This window comes from Rutidosis leptorrhynchoides, chromosome 4 (genome assembly GCF_046630445.1).
Source record: "Rutidosis leptorrhynchoides isolate AG116_Rl617_1_P2 chromosome 4, CSIRO_AGI_Rlap_v1, whole genome shotgun sequence".
NCBI lineage: Eukaryota > Viridiplantae > Streptophyta > Magnoliopsida > Asterales > Asteraceae > Rutidosis > Rutidosis leptorrhynchoides.
This window is the reverse complement of record NC_092336.1, coordinates 58,569,691-58,589,587: the sequence shown is the minus strand read 5'-3', so window position 1 is coordinate 58,589,587 and position 19,897 is coordinate 58,569,691. Positions and strand designations below refer to the sequence as shown.

At 34.9% G+C, this 19,897-nt stretch overlaps 1 protein-coding gene across 1 annotated transcript; it reads left to right on the top strand.

The window, feature by feature from the left end:
• Positions 1 to 11,518: 11,518 nt before the first annotated feature.
• LOC139839614 (uncharacterized) lies at positions 11,519 to 18,398 on the top strand. The gene is made up of 8 exons (XM_071829726.1): positions 11,519 to 11,898; positions 12,246 to 13,387; positions 14,684 to 15,848; positions 15,946 to 16,225; positions 16,318 to 16,425; positions 16,502 to 16,780; positions 16,884 to 17,027; positions 17,785 to 18,398. Exons 2-8 carry the CDS (start codon positions 12,253 to 12,255, stop codon positions 17,971 to 17,973), a joined length of 3,300 nt encoding a protein of 1,099 aa, XP_071685827.1. The 5' UTR covers positions 11,519 to 11,898; positions 12,246 to 12,252; the 3' UTR covers positions 17,974 to 18,398.
• Positions 18,399 to 19,897: the final 1,499 nt, after the last annotated feature.

Here is a 19,897-nt window from a genome sequence, read left to right as displayed (position 1 = left end):
TTAGGTGTTACTTCATTTTCCCCACACTTAGGCGTTTCATTATTATTAAGCACTACCGTTGGAGTTGGTAAAACAACATGGTTATTACCAATCGTTTTTACTGGTTCAACGGTTTTAGTTGGTGGAGATTTAGACTTTCGAATCATAAAGGTGATTGATTTGTTACCACTTTTAAGTGTCATTCTTCCATTTCCTACATCAAATAACGCCCCGGTGGACGCAAAGAATGGTCGACCTAAAATTAGAGGAACGTTTGGGTCCTCTTCTATGTCAATGACAATAAATTCGACTAGAAAGGTTAAATTGCCTACTTGAACGGGTAAGTTGTCAGCAATTCCAACTGGGTGCTTAATGGTTTGATCAAAGAGTCGAACACTCATATCCGTTGGACTTAACTTACCTACACCTAATCTCTTATATAAGGAAAGAGGCATAACACTTACACTTGCACCTAAATCTGCTAGTGCATCATACATGACACAATCACTAAGTAGACAAGGAACAATAAATTCACCCGGATCACCTACCCTAGGTGGAGGTTTTGGTGGAACTGTCTTCACCGGGTTTATATTTACGGCTTTTATTTCTTGCACTTTCTTATTCTTTTTCTTCTTCTTCTTTCCAGAGGTATCACAATCTTTATTACCTATCACTTGCTCATACTCAACTCCTTTTCTTGGAAACGGGATGGGTGGTTTGTATGGTGCCACCACTGGCTTTACATACTTGGGTAGTGGTGGTGTAACTTCTTCATTGTTACTCTCATCTAAAACCTTCCCATCTTCTGGTGCTGGTTTTTCAGAATTCGTTGAAACCATATTAACATTCTCATTCCGAGGATTTACTTCAGTATTACTCGGTAGTTTTCCTTGTTCCCTCTCACTCATCATGCTAGCAAGAGTACCTACGTGTTTTTCTAGATTCAAAATGGAAGCTTGTTGAGTTCTTAATGACTGATCAAATCTCTCGTTCGTTTGGGTTTGAGTTTCAATAAATTGTGTTTGAGATTCAACTAGCTTGAATACCACGTCTTCCATATTTGACTTTTTCTCTTCGGTTTGTTGTTGTGGTTTATATAAGCCAGGTCTTTGTTGATTGAAAGTGTTGTTTTGAGTTGGTTGGTTATTCGGACCTTGTTGGTTATACCAGTTATTTTCGGGTCCTTTTGGATTGTAAAGAATGTTTTGATTTCGATTGAAGTTTAGCTTTGGCGGTTGATAATTATTTTGATAATTATTTCCAGGCCTTTGGTTCATATAAGAAACATTCTCTCGTTGTTCCATCGTTGGTTCAACATTACAATCTTTCAATAAGTGTGGTCCACCGCATTGCTCACAACTGATTCGTATTGCGTGAATATCTTTATTCATCTTTTCCATTCGTCTTTCGAAAGCATCTATTTTTGCGGAAACGGAATCAAAGTCATGGCTAGAATCGGCTCTAGCCGCTTTAGATGATCGAAAGATATCTTTTTCTTGGTGCCACTCATGCGAGTGGGAGGCTGTGTTATCAATAATTTTGTAAGCTTCAGTTGCGGTTTTCTTCATAATGGAACCACCAGCTGTTATGTCGATGTCTTTTCTTGTAGCGATGTCTACGCCTTTATAGAAGATTTGCACTATTTGAAAAGTATCTAATCCGTGTTGAGGACATCCTCTCAACATCCTTCCGAATCTTGTCCACGCCTCATATAATGTTTCATTTGGATTTTGCGCGAACGTAATAATTTCTCCTTGAAGTCTCACAGCTTTGGATGCCGGAAAGAATCGTTTAAGAAATTTTTCAACTAAAACATCCCATGTGTCAATCGCCCCTTCAGGTAACGATTCTAACCAATCTTTGGCTTCTCCCTTTAAAGTCCAGGGAAATAACATGAGATAGATCTGCTCATCTTCCACTTCTCGGATTTTGAATAGTGTACAAATTCTTTTAAACGTACGAAGGTGTTCGTTAGGATCTTCATTCGGTGCACCACTGAATTGGCATTGGTTAGTTACCATGTGTAGAATTTGTCCTTTGATTTCATAATCTGGCGCATTAACTTCTGGCTTAATAATGGCGTGACCTTGGCCCGTGCGTGTAGCTCTCATTCGATCTTCCATACTTAGAGGTTCCGTTACTTCCATAATTGAATTTGTTGAATACGAATCACTAGAGGATTCTGATTTAATGGTTTGTGGCTCAGGAGGAATAATTAGTGGTTCAAGATCTTGGAATTGTCCTTGAATATGCTCCGGGTTCTTAATTGTGAAGTCGGGTTCAAAAGATGGATTATCGGAAATTTGAGTTGGAGTTCTTGTTCGACTAGATGACGATTCTAAAGAAAAATCAACGGCGACAATATTTGCTAGATGTCTTGATCGAGTTACAGGTGGTGAACGTATGACCGGCGGCGAACGTCTTGCTCTGTGCATTCACTGAATATCCTATTAGTTTTTAAAAAGGAAAGAAAAATTATAATAAGTTATCCAATTAATAGACTTTTCTGATTTTGCCCACGTTTCGAATAGCCAAAAGATGCAGCAGAGGGGCAGGATTCGTTTGGTCTCAATATAATTGAGTACTGTTTGGCTCCAATAACCCGGTCCACGTACAAATCCAACTATTACTACGAACCAGAAAATTTTGATGTCTATTAATTTAACCACTTAAAATAAATTTTCGTAATTTTAAGAATTTTAGATAAGAAGTAGAAAAAATTCTATGTCCTAAAAACTAGAATAGCGAGAAATAAGAAAGACAAAGAGTTCGTCGCAAAATGTCGAAAAAGAAATGGTTGAAAAATAAAAGGTGACGGAAAAATAAAAGAAACTTATAAAAACTTAAAAATACTTAACTAATTTAACCTTATTACTATAACTAACTTAAAATTATAATCGCAAATTGAAATTACTAATTGGAATGATAATTGATACATAGTAAAAGGTCTAAAAATATTAAAGCTTACAGGAAAAACTAAATCCCAAATGGAAATAACTTAAAAAGAAACTAAAACTTAAAAAGGCGTCGCAAAATTCTAAAGCACCTAAATCTTAGTCTAAAGAAAAAGCACTTAAGGAATTCTACGGCAAAGCCTAAAAATCTAGGAGTAAAAATAACTATAGCTAAAACTAAGTTTAAAATTAAATATGAGCTAAAAATACAACAGTTACGCTACAATGATTAAAAAGGTACAAAATATAAAAATATACAAAAAATTGTAAAAAGTACAATTTTTATAAAAATATTATTTTTAAATTATTTATTTAATTAAAACTACTAATTTTACAATTTTAATAAAACTAATTAAACAAAATACATATATAAAGTAAAAAGTAAAAATAAAACTAAAATTAATAATAATAATAATAATAATTAAGTTAAATAATAATAATAATAAATTAAAACTCCGTAATTAATGCAACTTTAGGGTTTTGTCCGTGTGTCAGAAGACCTCCGCGAGTCGCGGCAAATAAAGAGGAAAACCCCGCGAGTCGCGGGGTTCAGAAAAACAGTTGACAGGTTTTACTTTTTACGCGTTTTTCTTTATTTTTTTATTTTTTTTTTTTTTCTTTTTTTCTGTTTTTAGTTTAAATAAACGATTTTTAATAAAATTTATATTTTTATAAATTAAAATAAAGATAAAGAAACTTATAAAACTTAAATATTTAACAAAATCTTAAAAATACTAATATTTTTGTTTTTCTTTTTATATTTTTCGAATTTTTAAAACGTAATTTTACAAAAACGACTTTTAATAAAAGTAGATAAAAATCTTTTTTTTTTTTTTTTTATATTAGCGTTGCGCTTCCGGCTTTTAAGAGTTATTTCCCCGGCAGCGGCGCCAAAAACTTGATGATGTAGCGTGAGGGTACGAAATAGTATTATTTTTAATACAAAATACTACAAAATATGACACAAGTTTTATTAATTTACGGATGGGATATACCTAAACCTTGCTACAACACTATAGGCAGTGTACCTAATCGTAGAGTAGTGTAGTTTTTAGTAAGTCCGGTTCGTTCCACAGGGAGCTGGTGAAGTTAACGCTATATTATTAAGTTTATTTGTAAAAATATATATATAAATAAGTAGTAGTATTATTATAAAATGGGAGTTTTACCGTTTAATGACCGGTTTGTCGATTTTAAGCGTAAAAATAAATGACAAAAATTAAAGTGCGTAAAATAAATTGCGATAAATAAAATGACAGAAAATAAAATTGCGAGTAATAAAATGACAGTAAATAAAGATACGATGAGAAATATAATAAAAGAATTATGCTTATTTAAACTTCCGTAATCATGATGTTTGACGTGTTGATTTTAATTTATTACCATGGGTTAATTGTCCTTTGTCCTGGTTTATTTGATACGTTTATCTGGTTTTTGTCCATAATAGTCCATCGGTCATAAATATAAAGTGCGAGTATCCTCGTCAAATTACCCTTATACCCGAAGTCAAATATTCCAACTGATTAAGGATTTAAACTGTGACGCAGTTATCACTTCTGTCAACAATTACACCAGTTATCACTGTATGTAATTCACCCCTGTTTTAATTAGTTTATGAATATTAATTCATCCACTTGATCAGAATGAATAATCAATTACCCAGCCCAATTGATTAATTAAATGATTATAACAGATTCCATATGAACATCACTAAATAGGACAACCATAATCATTATTAATTATTAGGTTAATTAATTTGAAGATAGGTTCGACAGACTCCAATGAGTTGTCACTCAATTAGACAATACCCCCCATCTATTAATAGCCCATAGTTCAATTTCCACAAGTGTCGTTCTTTTGTTCAAACCCCAATTATGGTACAAAGCCCAATTACCCAATTTTAGTAATTAGCCCAACATCATGATTACTTCATTTTAAATAAGCATAATAACGACTTAGCTACGAGACATTAATGTAAAAAGGTTGAACATAACTTACAATGATTAAAAATAGCGTAGCGTTACACGGACAGAATTTCGACTTACACACTCAAACGATCTCTATCATAAATCTTATTATTATCATAATTTAAAATTAAAATTAAGATTATTGTTATATCTGATTACATTAACATTATGATAGAGAATTATAAATATAGATATTGATATTTGATATAGAAAAATAAGAAAAAAGATAGAAAGAAAAAAAAGATCGAAAAAATATCTTCCTTCTCATCGTTACAATCGTTCCATTTATAGGCTAAATTGTAAATTGAATTTTCATTTACGACCCCTGAACTATGCTCAATTAACAACTTTTTATTATTTAATATTATTCTTATTATGATTTATTTAAATATTATATTTTATTCTTGTGCATAGTTGACTCGTAATTTTTACACCGTTGCGTCGAGCGTTGAGAGTTGGTTCATGTCCTGGTTCCGGATTTTCGAACGTCCTTTCGTATAATTTAATATCTTGTACTTTGCGTTTTGTAACTTGTACTCTTGTCATTTTTAGACGTTCTTCATCAATAATTTGAACCTTTTTGATTGTATCTTGTACTTTTGAGCTTTTTGGACGTTTTGGTCTTTCAAATCTTCGTTTTTGTCTTTAAATCTTCATTTTCGAGCGATTTGCGTCTTTCGTCTTCGCACTTATTTATTTAACTATTACAACTAAAAATAAGGAAATTACATTTAAAAACTTTACATATTGGAACGATATTGCTACTAAATATATGTTCATTTGGAACACTATCACCTACGTAGTCGACGCCGTCACTTGACGATTTGTCGGGGTCGCTACAGTGGGTTATATCAAGGGTGGCAGTTATGGTGATTGGCTAAGCTGAGAGATTGAAATTGGTAATGGTATTGATGAAGAATGGTTTTCAATAACATAAAGTAATTTGTGAGAATTATAACAGGATTTGGTAAGTATTCGATCGTACAGAAATAGATAAAAGAAATAAAAAGGTGACATCAGATTGTACTATCGATTAAGATGTTTAACAACTTAGAAGATTCAGACAAACATCAAATACAGTTTGATGACAATTGTCAATGATTTCGTACAAGAGTTGATAGAAAAAAATAAATAAATAAATAACTATACTGTAGATTAGATAACGAACTGAAACAGATCTTGTTATTTACTTGATGGATCGAATTTCTTAGATAAGGACAGGTGGATTGATAAAGTTGTGAACTGCGTATTTCTGCTTTTACGATCCTGTATATATATATATATATATATATATATATATATATAATTTTATTTATATATACTGGTTTTTATATATACTTGTGTAAATTTTATAATTTTTGATAATTAACAAATATAACTATATTTTTACTAATAATATTATTACTAATAATATAATATTATTGTTATTTGTACTAGTAATAATAAAGGATAAATAATAATATAAATAAAAGAAATGACCAGTGATGCTGTTATCACAATCACAATATTAATCATAATAGCAAAATAATATTAGTAATACTACTAGTGGCATAATATATCAAATTTTATATCCATATCATATTAGATTAATAATATTCATACATAATTATACATTGATATCATATAGATATACATTTGTTATTATAATTTATTTATTTACACATAATTATTCGTGAATCGTCGGGAATAGGTCAAAAGGGCAAATGCATTCATGTAACCTGTTTCAAAAATTTTGTGACTCAACATTACAGACCTTGCTTATCGTGTCGAAATCATTTAAAGATTAAAGTTTAAATTTGGTCGGAAATTCCCGGGTCGTCACATCGGCCGCAAGGATGAAAAGGAACGGTGATAAAGGGTCACCCTGTCGGACGCCTCTCTTTAATTTAAATTCGTTTGTCGGTGATCCATTTACAAGAACCGATATGGAAGTCGACTTAAGACATGATAGAATCCATTTTCTCCACTTCTCACCAAAACCCATATACGTCATAACCTCCAAAAGAAACTCCCAACTTAAGCAATCGAATGCTTTCTCGAAATCGACTTTGAAAATGAGACTTTTACGCCTTTTTTGTTTTAAATACTCAAGCGCTTCATTTGCAATTAGCGCACCATCAAGGATGTTTCTACCTTTTAGAAAAGCACTTTGTTCATACCCCACTAGTTGAGGAAGAACCTTTCGAAGACGATTTGAGAGTAACTTAGCCACGATTTTGTAATAGCTACCTATTAAACTAATCGGGCGATAATCATTCAAAGATAGTGGATCCGATTTCTTTGGGATAAGGGTGATAAATGACGCGTTACATCCTTTGGAAATTTCACCATTAACCCAAAACGAGTGGATAGCATCAATAAGATCTCCTTTGACAATTTCCCAATATTTTTTGTAGAATTTTAAGTTAAACCCATCAGGTCCCGGAGCCTTCGAGCTTCCACATTCTTTGATAGCTTCCCAAATTTCATATTCGCAAAACGGCAGTTCAAGATTTTTTGCCTATGTTCCCGACAATTTACACCCGGTTCCAAACTGACCATCAGACCCGACATGAGAGTCCCAATTCATGATTTTAGGCCTATGCGAATTTTGAGCATTGAAGATCTGTTGAAAGTGGCTAAACACAGCATCTTTGACCTTGACGGGGCTTTCAATCCATGTGCCATTCAGATTGATCCCGCGGATATTACACTTATTGTACCGTCTGCGAATGGAGTTATGAAAAAACTTTGAGTTCTCGTCTCCATCTAGTACCCAACGAGATCTTGCTTTCTGTTTCAACATTTTGGTTTTGGATTTCTCCTTTTCGATCCAGCATCGCCGAGCTTCTAACCAGTCTGCTCTATCTATATCATTAAGAGAGCACGATTCATCCTTTTTTTCCCAGTCCTCAACTTTTAATTTTAGTGCACATATCTCCTTGTCAATATTGCCGAAAGTAGCATCACTCCATTGTTTCAAACAGTGTTTTACATTCTTTAAATGATCTCTAAACTTACTATCAGAATGAATACTCGTGACAGGTTTCTTCCATGCTTCCTTTATTACCTCTTCGACACCTTCTTTGTTGAACCACTCGTTGAAAACTTTGAACTGTTTTGGGCCATAATCCAAGAGTTTGTCTCTTAAAACCACCGGACAGTGATTTGATTCCTTCCTATCTAAAGCAATGACCGAGAGATCGTCCCACAGGTTGATAAATTTATCTGAAGCCAGGAACCTATCTAGCTTGCTAAATTTTAAGCCATCATCACTTATTCTCGTAAATTTTCTATCGCTAATTGGAATCTCTATCAGATTGTTTTCGGCAATGAACTTATTGAATCTGTTAGCCCGCCTTTGATGAAACACACAATTCAACCTATCCGAAGGTTCCCTTACTTCGTTAAAATCCCCACAAACCAACCAAGCCGCATATATACTTTTCACAAAACAGTCAAGTGATTCCCACATTATCTTTTTGCTTGCATCGTCATGAGGACCGTACACATTAACAATAATTGAGTCTTGATCACACCCTTTCCAATGACCTTTAACAGCCAAGAAAAATTCACTAACACCTGCACTTATTGCCACAAAGCTTTTAATATCCCAAACCAATAACATACCGCCCGAATTACCCACGGCTTCCTTTTGTATGTATCCACAGTCACTATTACCCCAAAGGGCATGAATAAAACGATCATCTACCTGCTTACACTTGGTCTCTTGTAAAGCAATTAAATCAGGTTTCACACTGGAGCATATACCCCTTACCCAGCCAATTTTACCCTCGACACCCAACCCCCGAACATTAATAGAGATAATCTTCATAAAGACAAACAGTAACGAGAAGAGCAGATAAGGGAGTTACTGGGGATTTCCATTGGGCCATCGCAACCCAATTTGTTCCCCGAACTCTTTTACCTCAGCACTGTTAATCAGATTATTGCAACCTGATGATTATTTCGAATTCGGTGCCTGCCTCCTAGCTTTCGATTTCTTCCCACACGATTTGCAATTGTGTGATGTACCCAACCCCACATTTATCCCATTCCTCGCCATATCTTTCATCCTCATGATTCGAGAGGAAGCTCTCCAGTTGCATAATGATTTCTAGTAACACTCACTGCAAAAGGAGACTTCCAAAGACCTATAACTGCATCTTGAAGAATTGAATGATTTTGCCTGTGAAGGGCACTTGTTATTACGGTCAAAGTTGTGGGTCTTTAATGAGTTTTTTTGCTTTTTCAAGTCCAGCCCAGTATGACCCAAGTTTTTTGAGGCCCTTAATTCTGAGTTGTTTTCATCTTGACAACAGCAATTAAAACTGTTTGGCCCAACATGAGAATTAATTTCAGGTTCACCTTCAACGTCTTGGGCCATACTATTATTAGGCCCAAAATACTCCTCTGATTTGTCAGCCCAATGAGCTTTTGTGTTGACAGGCTCATTTTTGTGATCTGCACGAGTACATTTATCAAAGGAATCATAATCATTGCGCGGCGATTTGTTCCCATGAATATCAGTTACACTTTTCTTGGGACAAGGTTTATTGGAGTTATTGCTCATCGTTTCTGCCATTTCCGCCACACACTCATTGGGGCTCTCAAAAAGTTTCTCGTTTCCAATGTTATCAGACTCTAGATCTTCCACCGGTGAACCGTTTGAACCGTTTGTCGCCTGAGCATCGCCGTCCTTGCCATTCGCTACCGGAAACACTTGATTTTCTCCTCCATCTTCTTCACACCTTGTCGGAATGTTACCATCCACAGAATTGCAGTCCTCATCCTCATTCGAGTCAACCAATTTATCAGAGAGGTCATAATAACCCTCTTCATCACTACCCATGTCATCCGAATTGATATAGTCTGAACTGTACTCCGAATCATATGAAGAACTAATAACCCAATCCCCGTTTGTGTTTAACTCAGGACATATTTTTTCTTCTTCCATGATATTGATGAAAAAGGCCCGCGACTTATGTATAAGTTTGAGCGCATCATTGACCTTTTCAGGATTGTTAAGTTTAACAAAAACCCTGCCATAGGTGAGATTTTGATTACCCATAAGCGAGCAGTTATCAAAGCAATAAACCACACCCCACCACTCTGCTATGGATTTGAAGGTGTCTTCTGACCAACAATGAGGAGGGACACCAGTTATCTTCAACCACACCATTCGACCATCCGGCCAGTAGCTACAGTCCCATAGTTGTGTTTTATGGATCCATTTTTTTAATGGATGGTCAGCTTGCTCCACCACATTTGATGCAGCTACTTTGGAGTTAAAAATGATCATGATGCTCAAACCACCAAGTATTTTAAATTCAAGATCATTGTAGCCTTCTTCCATACAAATATTATGTATGTTTTTTATGATTTTATCATTCTTTGCATCACATATAACTGCCCTTGAAAGGATTTCTTGAACATTATTATTTTCTTCAATCGTCACCGATTTCTCTTGCCTTTGCTCAAGGTTGGTTGTTGGAGTCTTTAATCTTCTGTTTAATCTTTCCCTCAGATCCTCCTTTTCTCTGGGTACGTCAGAAAATTTCCTTCCGTCGTTGAAGTTGTTTGAAGCAGGTGCATTTTGGCCCTTCCCAAGATTTGGGTTAGCGACAGAAGGGTTGCTCTTGTTAGCACCATTTGGGTTCCGGACCGTAGCTTTGAATATCTTGATGTAGCTTCCATTGATCTTGATCGATTCCAATGATTTCAACAGCTTGCTGTCATCGACTACATCTGCGAACCTTACGAACGCGAAACGTTGGCCATTTCTTAGTCGCTTCCCCACCAAATATACATCTCTGACTGCCCCATATGGTTTGATCAACTTCCATAGATCGACCACCACCCAATCTTCCGGAAAATTGAAGAACATGTACGATGTGAGATGATTGCCGCTTCGACGCTTGTGTTGGTACCCATAGTCACCGTTGTATTCCCCTCTATACCTCGATGTGACTGCCCTCTCAAAGTTCTCTCTCTCTAGCCATTTTGAGTTTGGTTCCGTAGTCATTAAGTGATGTTGATATCTTCTATCTTTAATTTTTTGTTTTTTCAATTTTATTTTTTATTTTTGTCTTATACAGTGTAATATATACTGAGTAATAATTTCATAAGCGTTGCTTTTAATCTAAACAACTAAACAAGTATTAGTAACTATTGTGAGTACTATAGAACTACTACGTAATAAATAAATAAACAGAGATGATATTTTAGCATAAATTTTGATTTTGATGGATTAACTCAAATTTACTAACTTATCTTTAAATAATGTCGTTGTCCAAATCTATTACTATTACTACTAGTATTTATTGGAGGTATTTATTTGATGAAACATATCATAGTGGATGTATAAAAATATAAGTTCTCATAAATAAATAAAACTATACATATACATATCAAGGTTGCAAAAGACGTGAGACGGAATCGGGACAGTTGAGCTGTAAAAAAGTCGCAACGGCTCGAGACGGGACGTTTTACAAACAGTGATACATATTACGTATAGAATATCTTTAGAATAGAATATAGTTTATTCTCGGCCGGTTTAAGCCACCTTTAACAAAGATATCGTTTAAAAAAAATCATAAATCATAAATAAAATGAAATAAATAACCTTCAAAACGAAGATTTGATTCCCAAATTAAGAAACCCTAAAACCAAACATCAACTGTCATTTTTCTCCCACTCCGATTACCATTCCCATAATACTGAAACCTTCATACCAAACATACCCTACATGCTTCAACTCTGTCTGCTCTAATCCCATCCCATCCAATCTAGGGCACCATTTTCGATCTACACATCTTTCAATTCACCAATACCATTCCTTCATTTCTCATTTATATCTTGTTATACTTCCAATTCATCCTTCCAATTTCACAATTTTGATGCGCATTTAGTTTTATATCTGACGTCAGACAAACATACAAAAATGTATAATTAGTGTTACACAGCCAAAGATCCGCACTTGTAACCCACGATTCGGCACATAATTTATGAGGATTTAGGTATAACTTTTTTGTTCCTTACTTTATGTTTTGTATACACTAATGGATCTATATTATTGGATTTAAGATAAGGCCAATTTCATTATTTCATTATGCTGTTAAAAGTATGGGAACAATTCAATTTATAGGAATTAATTGAGAATTCACTAGGATGCTAGTATTTGTACTATCTGTTAATTAAATAGTTAAAAATTTAAAGTATATATATATATATATATATATATATATATATATATATATATATATATATATATATATATATATATATGATGTAATAATAACACTAAATAATAAATACTAAATAATAAATAATAATAAATGTATTTGAGTTTGAATTTGTATTTCAGTTTGGAAATGGAAGACTCTAGGGTCGATGTGATACTCGAATTTCTACGGAGGAATAATTTTGCTAGAGCTGAGGCAGCATTGCGAACCGAAATCGATAATCGGCCTGATTTGAATGGGTTTATGCAAGGTCTTAAACTCGAAGATGATTCGGGAGGGAAATTGTTAGAAAAGGCGAACGCTGCAAAACCTAACGCAGTGGGAAAACAAAGAGCGTGTTCATCTACAAGTGATGAAGTTTTGAAAGAAAAACATGTTGTGAAAGAGATAGAACGTGGGACCGGAAGAAATGGACCCGATAGTAAATGGGAAATTGCTTCTTTTGATGGAGAACATAATAATAATAATAGTGAACCAGTTGGAACACGGAATGAGACGTTCATGTTCTCTAATGGTTCAGAGGATAATCTTCTTGATTTATATACATGGAGATACGACCCTAATACTGATCCCGTTAATTCTCATGATAACGACGATGGTATTAGGACTAACGATGTGAAAGAATATCAAATTTCTTCTGGGTCAAAGATTCATCCTTCTGAGGTTGCTGATACGGATGAAAAAGTGGTGTTTCTGGGGCCTGTAAGTAATAGTAACACGAATTTGGCCCCAAATATTGAACCTAAGGAGCTTAATATTCAAAAACCAAATATGGTATCCGTGTTAAAAGATGATTTTGTTGATAACCCATGGTCGAGAAACGATGAATTTAAACGCAGTTCGAAAGATTGTTCTGTTAAAACTGTATTCCCGTTTTCCGAAGGAGACGCGTCTACCAGTTACGATAGTACGAGTCGTGGTGTTGGTGTTAAAGAAGATGGTAAGAGGAAAACTGACAACATTCGAGCTGCAATTAAAGAACAAGAGAATGAAATTGCACGAGCTTTGTACTTTGGAAAAATGCAGGGAAGTAATGGCCCGCAAGATTTTGGTGTTTTAGGTCTTCCAATGTCGTTTGAGAATCAGAAAGAACTTCCAAGACTGCCACCTGTCAAACTGAAGTCGGTTGACAAACTTTCAAGTTTGACTTGGGAGGAGAAACCGGAACATGATGGCGGCCCTGGACAGGTTCTTAGTGCTGACAATGCTTATCTTATAGGATCGTTTCTTGATGTTCCAATCGGTCAAGAAATAAGCTCGTCAGGTACGGTAGTATTACGTTTAGCAAATCAATTTAGTTGAGATTTTTTTATGTGGTCAACTGATATCAGTGTTTGCACACATTTTCTCATATGTTGTATTTTTAAAAACCTAGAAAAGATTATGCTATATAAAATGTATTTTTTTTATTTAACCGGCTTTTTACTCGGACTCCCTATGTCAAGATCCCCATGTATTTGTAACTCGTGTTAGACACTAGACACATTTAAACACATTAACTTGTATATAATAGTTCATATTCTGTATCTTTGTGACATTAGTAAAGTATAATCAACCACTGATTCTCGACAATACAAGACTCATATTCTATTTGTAACACATTCTGTATAGCTCTTGAATTTGATGTTTGCTAGTTGATTTTTTTTATTTTTGTAATTTTTGGAAAGGTAGCTTATCATGTTTGATTAGAGTAAATCCTTAATGTTATCACACCATGCTTTTGATATGGAGACCAGACAAGTTAGTTTTATTGTTGTTAGCCTCTTATGAGTCACGAGTTGAGTCAAAAATTCCAAAATTGAGGCAACTCAAACCTTAACTCTTAAATGACGTTGACTCTTTTTATCAAGTCTTTCGAGTCTCATCAACTCGTGACTCTTACGTTTTGAAAAATATGTCTAGTTTTTGTTTTTGTATAATTTGAAAAAGAAGAAAATAGTAGATAAATTACTAGGACTCTAGGAGCTTGTTCTAAATTAAGTAGTTGTGGTTTTTGCCCGTTGACGACTTCGTCATCATTGACCCTCATACTCTTTTACTTCTATTGAGAACAAAAACCTTAAACACAACTGATATCTTCACCGTATAAATTTCTAAAAGGATGTGATTAATTAAACGGACAGGTGGTTAATGGCGGATTCAGGCGCTGATGTTTTATATTAGTGTCACCCTCTTGATTATCACACTTAATCTCAAATTCCAACCTTTTATATGTACAAAATTAATACAATACGCTCTTATGATGTTATTATAATTATACAATTTACATTATTTTATAAATTTAATCTAATCTAATTTTATTAGGAGTTTTAGATTATGTAAACTTGTACTATTAACTTAAGAATTATGATCATAAGATATGTTAATACTTAATGGTAACTAACTTTATGTGTGTGTGTGTGTGTTGACTCTTACGAGTCGAGCCACGAGTCAAGAGTTGCAGTTTATTATTTCGTGTCGCAAGTCGTGCGATTAGTAAAAAATATGGTTATTGTTGATAATATTATGTGCCTTTTTGTCAATTTGAGTGTATCTTACTAGCTATTTCACTGATCTTTAGGTTTAAAAGGGGCTGTAGGAGGTAGTTGGCGTTCCATAAGTCAAGGGATTACAGAAGACACTTCAGATCACGTGTCCGGTTTCGCAACTATCGGTGATGCAATGAGTGGATCTATCGATTACCCGAATGAGTATTGGGACTCTGACGAATATGACGACGATGATGATGTTGGATATATGAGACAACCAATAGAAGACGAAACATGGTTTCTAGCTCATGAAATTGATTATCCAAGTGATAATGAAAAAACAACAGTTCCAGATCATCAAGAGAGAACAGTTCCAAACAAAAACGAAGATGACGATCAGTCATTTATAGAAGATGATTCATACTTATCTGGTGACCAGTATTTATATTCAAAAACCATTGATCCAGGTGATCATAACATGGCTGTTCAGTATGATGGGGAGTTAATTGACGAACAAGAGTTAACTTTGATGAGTGCAGAACCCGTATGGCAGGGTTTTGTCTCACCGACTAACGAGCTCGTTATGTTTGGTGAAGGGAAAACGGTTAAGGAGGGCGGTGGGGCCCGTTTACCGGAGCTTTCTGTAGAGGATGATCAACATGTTTCAGTTAGATCAATTGGCGTGGGAATCAACAATGACATTCATAATAATGATCAACAAAACTCTGATAAAAAGCACTTTGAGAAAATCAATAAAGATAAAAAGAAAACATCCATGCCTGATTCTAGTAAGTTAACGAAAAACGTGAATGATGGTGGATTTTCGTTTCCGCCCCCTAGAGACGGGCAGGCACCTACCGTTCCTAGTCAACCTTCGTGGTCAAAGTCAAACAACAGTAATAGTATCTTAGAGGATGAAAACGATAGCTTGCTTCCACCATGGAAACGAAAAAGCTCTGATTCGTCTCCCATTTCAAGGGAAGATGATGACGATGATGGTGATGTTTTAGGTTCAGAATTTTCTGGCCCTTCGATGCCCTCAACATACGGTTTTACTGAACGGGCTCATCTTAAAAAGGACGAGGATGAGAAAGTTGCCGATCAAATAGAAGAAGAAGAAGAAGAAGAAGAAGAAGATCCAGGGGTATTATTGGAAGATGAAGAGGCAGTTGCTGTCCAAGAACAAGTGAAGCAGATAAAGGCTCAAGAGGAAGAGTATGAGACCTTTAATCTTAAAATTGTTCACAGGAAAAACAGGTACATGTAATCTAAATTGTAGGCTGAAAGATTATTTTTTTTTAATTAAAATTGAATTGATTTGTTTATTTAAATATATAATAATCTTGTTTTTCAGAACTGGGTTTGAAGAGGACAAGAATTTTCACGTTGTTTTGAATTCTGTGATCGCTGGTCGGTATCATGTAACAGAGTATCTTGGATCTGCTGCATTTAGTAAAGCTATTCAAGCACATGACCTTCACACCGGCATGGATGTGTGTGTTAAAATTATCAAAAACAACAAAGACTTTTTTGACCAAAGTCTTGATGAGATAAAGCTTTTAAAATTTGTTAACAAACACGATCCTGGTGACAAATACCATCTTCTCAGACTCTATGATTACTTCTATTACCGAGTAAGTTTTAAATTTTCTCGATGACTTGTTTTTTTCTTCATTACTTGGTATGATTCTTGCATCATCAAATTTTGTTCCGCCTGTTTGTTCAGGAACATTTGTTAATTGTGTGTGAACTTCTCAAGGCAAACTTGTATGAATTTCATAAGTTCAATAGGGAATCTGGCGGGGAGGTTTATTTTACCATGCCTAGATTGCAGGTTTGTTGTCCTTTTTTTTGCTCGCTTATTTTGCAACAAGTGTTTTATTTACCTTTTCTTGTATTTATTTGTGCAGTCGATAACCATTCAGTGTTTGGAATCACTTCAATTTTTGCATGGGCTTGGGCTCATACACTGTGATTTGAAGCCTGAGAATATATTGGTGAAAAGTTACAGTAGATGTGAAGTAAAAGTGATCGATCTTGGTAGTAGTTGTTTTGAAACAGATCATCTTTGTTCCTATGTGCAGTCCAGGTCCTATCGTGCACCAGAGGTTATTTTAGGACTCCCTTATGATAAAAAGATTGACGTTTGGTCCCTTGGCTGTATCTTGGCTGAACTTTGTACTGGAAATGTAAGTATGCTTTGGCGGTATAAGTATATATATGCTGTAATGATTAAAAGTATCTTATTGTTTGAAACTTAATAAATGAATTTTTTTTTTTTTTTTTTTGTAGGTTCTTTTCCAGAATGATTCACCGGCTACTTTGCTTGCAAGGGTGATTGGAATTGTATCTCCAATTGACCAAGATATGCTTGCTAAAGGACGAGATACACATAAGTACTTCACTAAAAATCACATGCTTTATGAACGTAATCAGGTATTACAAAACTATTCTTTTATGAACATAACTAGGAGTTTGATGACTGATTTTATAATATTCTTGATCTTCTATTTATGGATAATGTCTCACGGTTCTTCTCAATACACGTGGCTGATTAACACTTTAGTATTTGCTAGGCTTGTTATTTAAAAACCAATTATGTTAAATGTTTATGTTTATAGTTCTCTAGTCTTTTAACATACAATACACTATACAAATTTATAAATGTCTAGCCTGATTAATTCCCGACTTAGCCAATTAATCCCTCTAAGGTACCAGGCCGATTAATCCCCAACTAGCGACTTTTACAATCTTGGGTTTTGTCAATGTGACTTTGGGCCTATGTAGTGAATCATCAATAACTTGTTTTTTTTTTTTTATAAAAAAAAATTTGGCTAATGTTTGTTTTCCCCATAACTAATCTTGTTGTCCTTGGAGATGGTGATATTAGAGTTTGTAAACTGTTTAGTGTTTTTTAATTTTGTTCTTTCAAGTATGAAAGATCACAGTTTTTGATAGTGTCTTTAGCTTGTTGTAAAGATGGTTACCTATTAAGAATAATATCAAACAAGGCAGTGTACTTTGAGAAATACCGTTTCCCTTCCTGATTTTATTTCTAAATGTGTGTGCACGAATCTAATAGCCGTTGGTTCAAGATTATATCTATTTGTAACATCTAATTTATGACATTTTGCAAACATATTTTAGTAAGATGGTATTCTTATTACGCTCATCAAATTCGTCTTATCTTCAGGATACGAACAGATTGGAATACCTAATCCCGAAAAAGACATCTTTGAGGCATCGGTTACCAATGGGTGATCAAGGGTTCATCGATTTTGTCTCTCATCTGCTTGAAATCAACCCAAAGAAACGCCCTTCAGCTGCCGAAGCATTGAAACACCCATGGTTATCATATCCTTATGAACCGATTTCATCTTGAAAATGCGCAGATACATACAAGAAAGTCTAACACATGTAACTTAATACTTGGGTTCGAATGGAGACAAATTGCTTCTGATCTTTAAACAGGGTTTTATCGAACGTACACAAAGTGCATAGACAGGTATGTCCGGGTTGCTGGCACGTGTCCTCTCCCTTGGCCAAGTTGTATTTATATTTTTGCATTACACAAACTTGTACTTTTGGTATATTTTTTTTTTTTTTTTTTTTTTACCGATTTTGATTTGTTGTGATGAAGAGAAATCTTGTTGTACATGACTGGTGATTTAGTAATAGTTTGTGAAATAGCCATTTAACCATTTTTCGGTTGGCTTTTGTTGCATTTTCCTGCCGTGGCCTTCCGTGTAGGCAAGCAAGCACCAAATGAACATCACACGCTTGAGGTTGAGTTTTTTCAAAAATTGTATCTTGTCCGAACATTATGTTTCTACATGATTCATATCTTAGTTAGAGCTTTAGTATTTATCTATGTTTCATATTATACTCAGTTTTATTCTATTTCTTGACTCCTTCAATCAGTTCTTCATGATTTGACTAAGCAAATGGTTTGACTTTTTTTGCTGGGCACAACTTTGGATTGTTGTTTTGCTGCACAATCGTCTTATGATGAATATGTATGTTTACCATGATTGATCAAGCATAGATTTGATCCTCAGGTTTTGGTCTACACTTGGTCAACAAAAGAGGGGGATTTAAGGGTCATTCGAGTATAACTCTCCGGTCCGGTGTACCGTGAATAACTCAATGTGAGATGACGATCTCAACATGGGTGGTTAAACATCCACCCACCATCGTCGGGCTAGCCGGTATTGATGGCTCAAGGGAGGTGTTAGGGTTTATGTTCATAGAACGTTACATGTGACCGTTAAATAAAGCTTATGAAGCCGTTAAGATTCTGGTAGTGCGGATTAGAGTCTTAATGATAATGATATAATCGTAAGATTTGTGAATGCAAGTGCGTGTGAAATGTAATTTGTGTAACATTTGTAATGAGGGTTTGATGCCCTATTTATGTGGACATTTTTTTTTTCCTTTAGTGCAACGTAGTAGGACAAAGAGAACGTGTTTCTTGTCCCGTCGGACTATTTGGTTTGCAGAAGCTGAAAAAAGTGAGTGGTCCCCGCCCAGTCTGCCACAACTGTCGAGCAGACTGTCGCACGATCTGGTGATCATATAGTGTCGGGATCATGTCAACCACTTGTGATGTCTTTTTTTGGGGGTTATCACTAAAATGCCCATTTTTTCTCCCCTTTTTGACTGAGAACCCATAAAAGAAAAAAGTTGACAATTTGCCCGCGCAAGGCGCAAGGACGCAAGGTGCCTGTTTTGCGACCTTGCTTCCCGGTGGACGCAAGGACGCAAAGTGCCTCTTGCGACCTTGCTTCCCGGGGACGCAAGGACGCAAAGTGCCTCTTGCGACCTTGCTTCCCGGGGACGCAAGGACGCAAGGTGCCTCTTGCTCCTGCCTGATGTTATATCCATGTTTTCTTTCAGACATTTCATCAAACACATTACATGCATAGCTTTTGAAGTCAACTACTTAATATGCTACGAGTATAACAAAATATGGTTGATCATGATGTGCACAAGTCTAAAGCGGAGTAATATAAACCATAAAAATTATAAGACTATAATCCTGAAAATACGTACATGCACATTTATTTACATACATTACATATGGTAATCAAAGGGAAAAGCATATAAACAATATTATTATTGAACCAAATATAATCTTGGCACAGATGTACTCACTTGCGACTATTAAGTTAAAGTATAACAATACGGAGTAATATATCTATTTTTTGCGACTTATCTTGCTCATGCCTGATTATCAAAGCAATCACCTTTCAAGATATGTCGCAAAAAACCGTATCATGTAAGATGCACGTAAGGTGTTTGATGAA

What these genes read in the sequence shown, in the direction of transcription:
- LOC139839614 (XM_071829726.1), top strand. Translation starts at nt 12,253, where the DNA reads ATGGAAGACTCTAGGGTCGATGTGATACTCGAATTTCTACGGAGGAAT. An exon ending in ATGATTACTTCTATTACCGA is followed by an intron (nt 16,226 to 16,317) that starts GTAAGTTTTAAA and finishes CTGTTTGTTCAG; the next exon opens with GAACATTTGTTAATTGTGTG. An exon ending in CTGAACTTTGTACTGGAAAT is followed by an intron (nt 16,781 to 16,883) that starts GTAAGTATGCTT and finishes TTTTTTTTGTAG; the next exon opens with GTTCTTTTCCAGAATGATTC.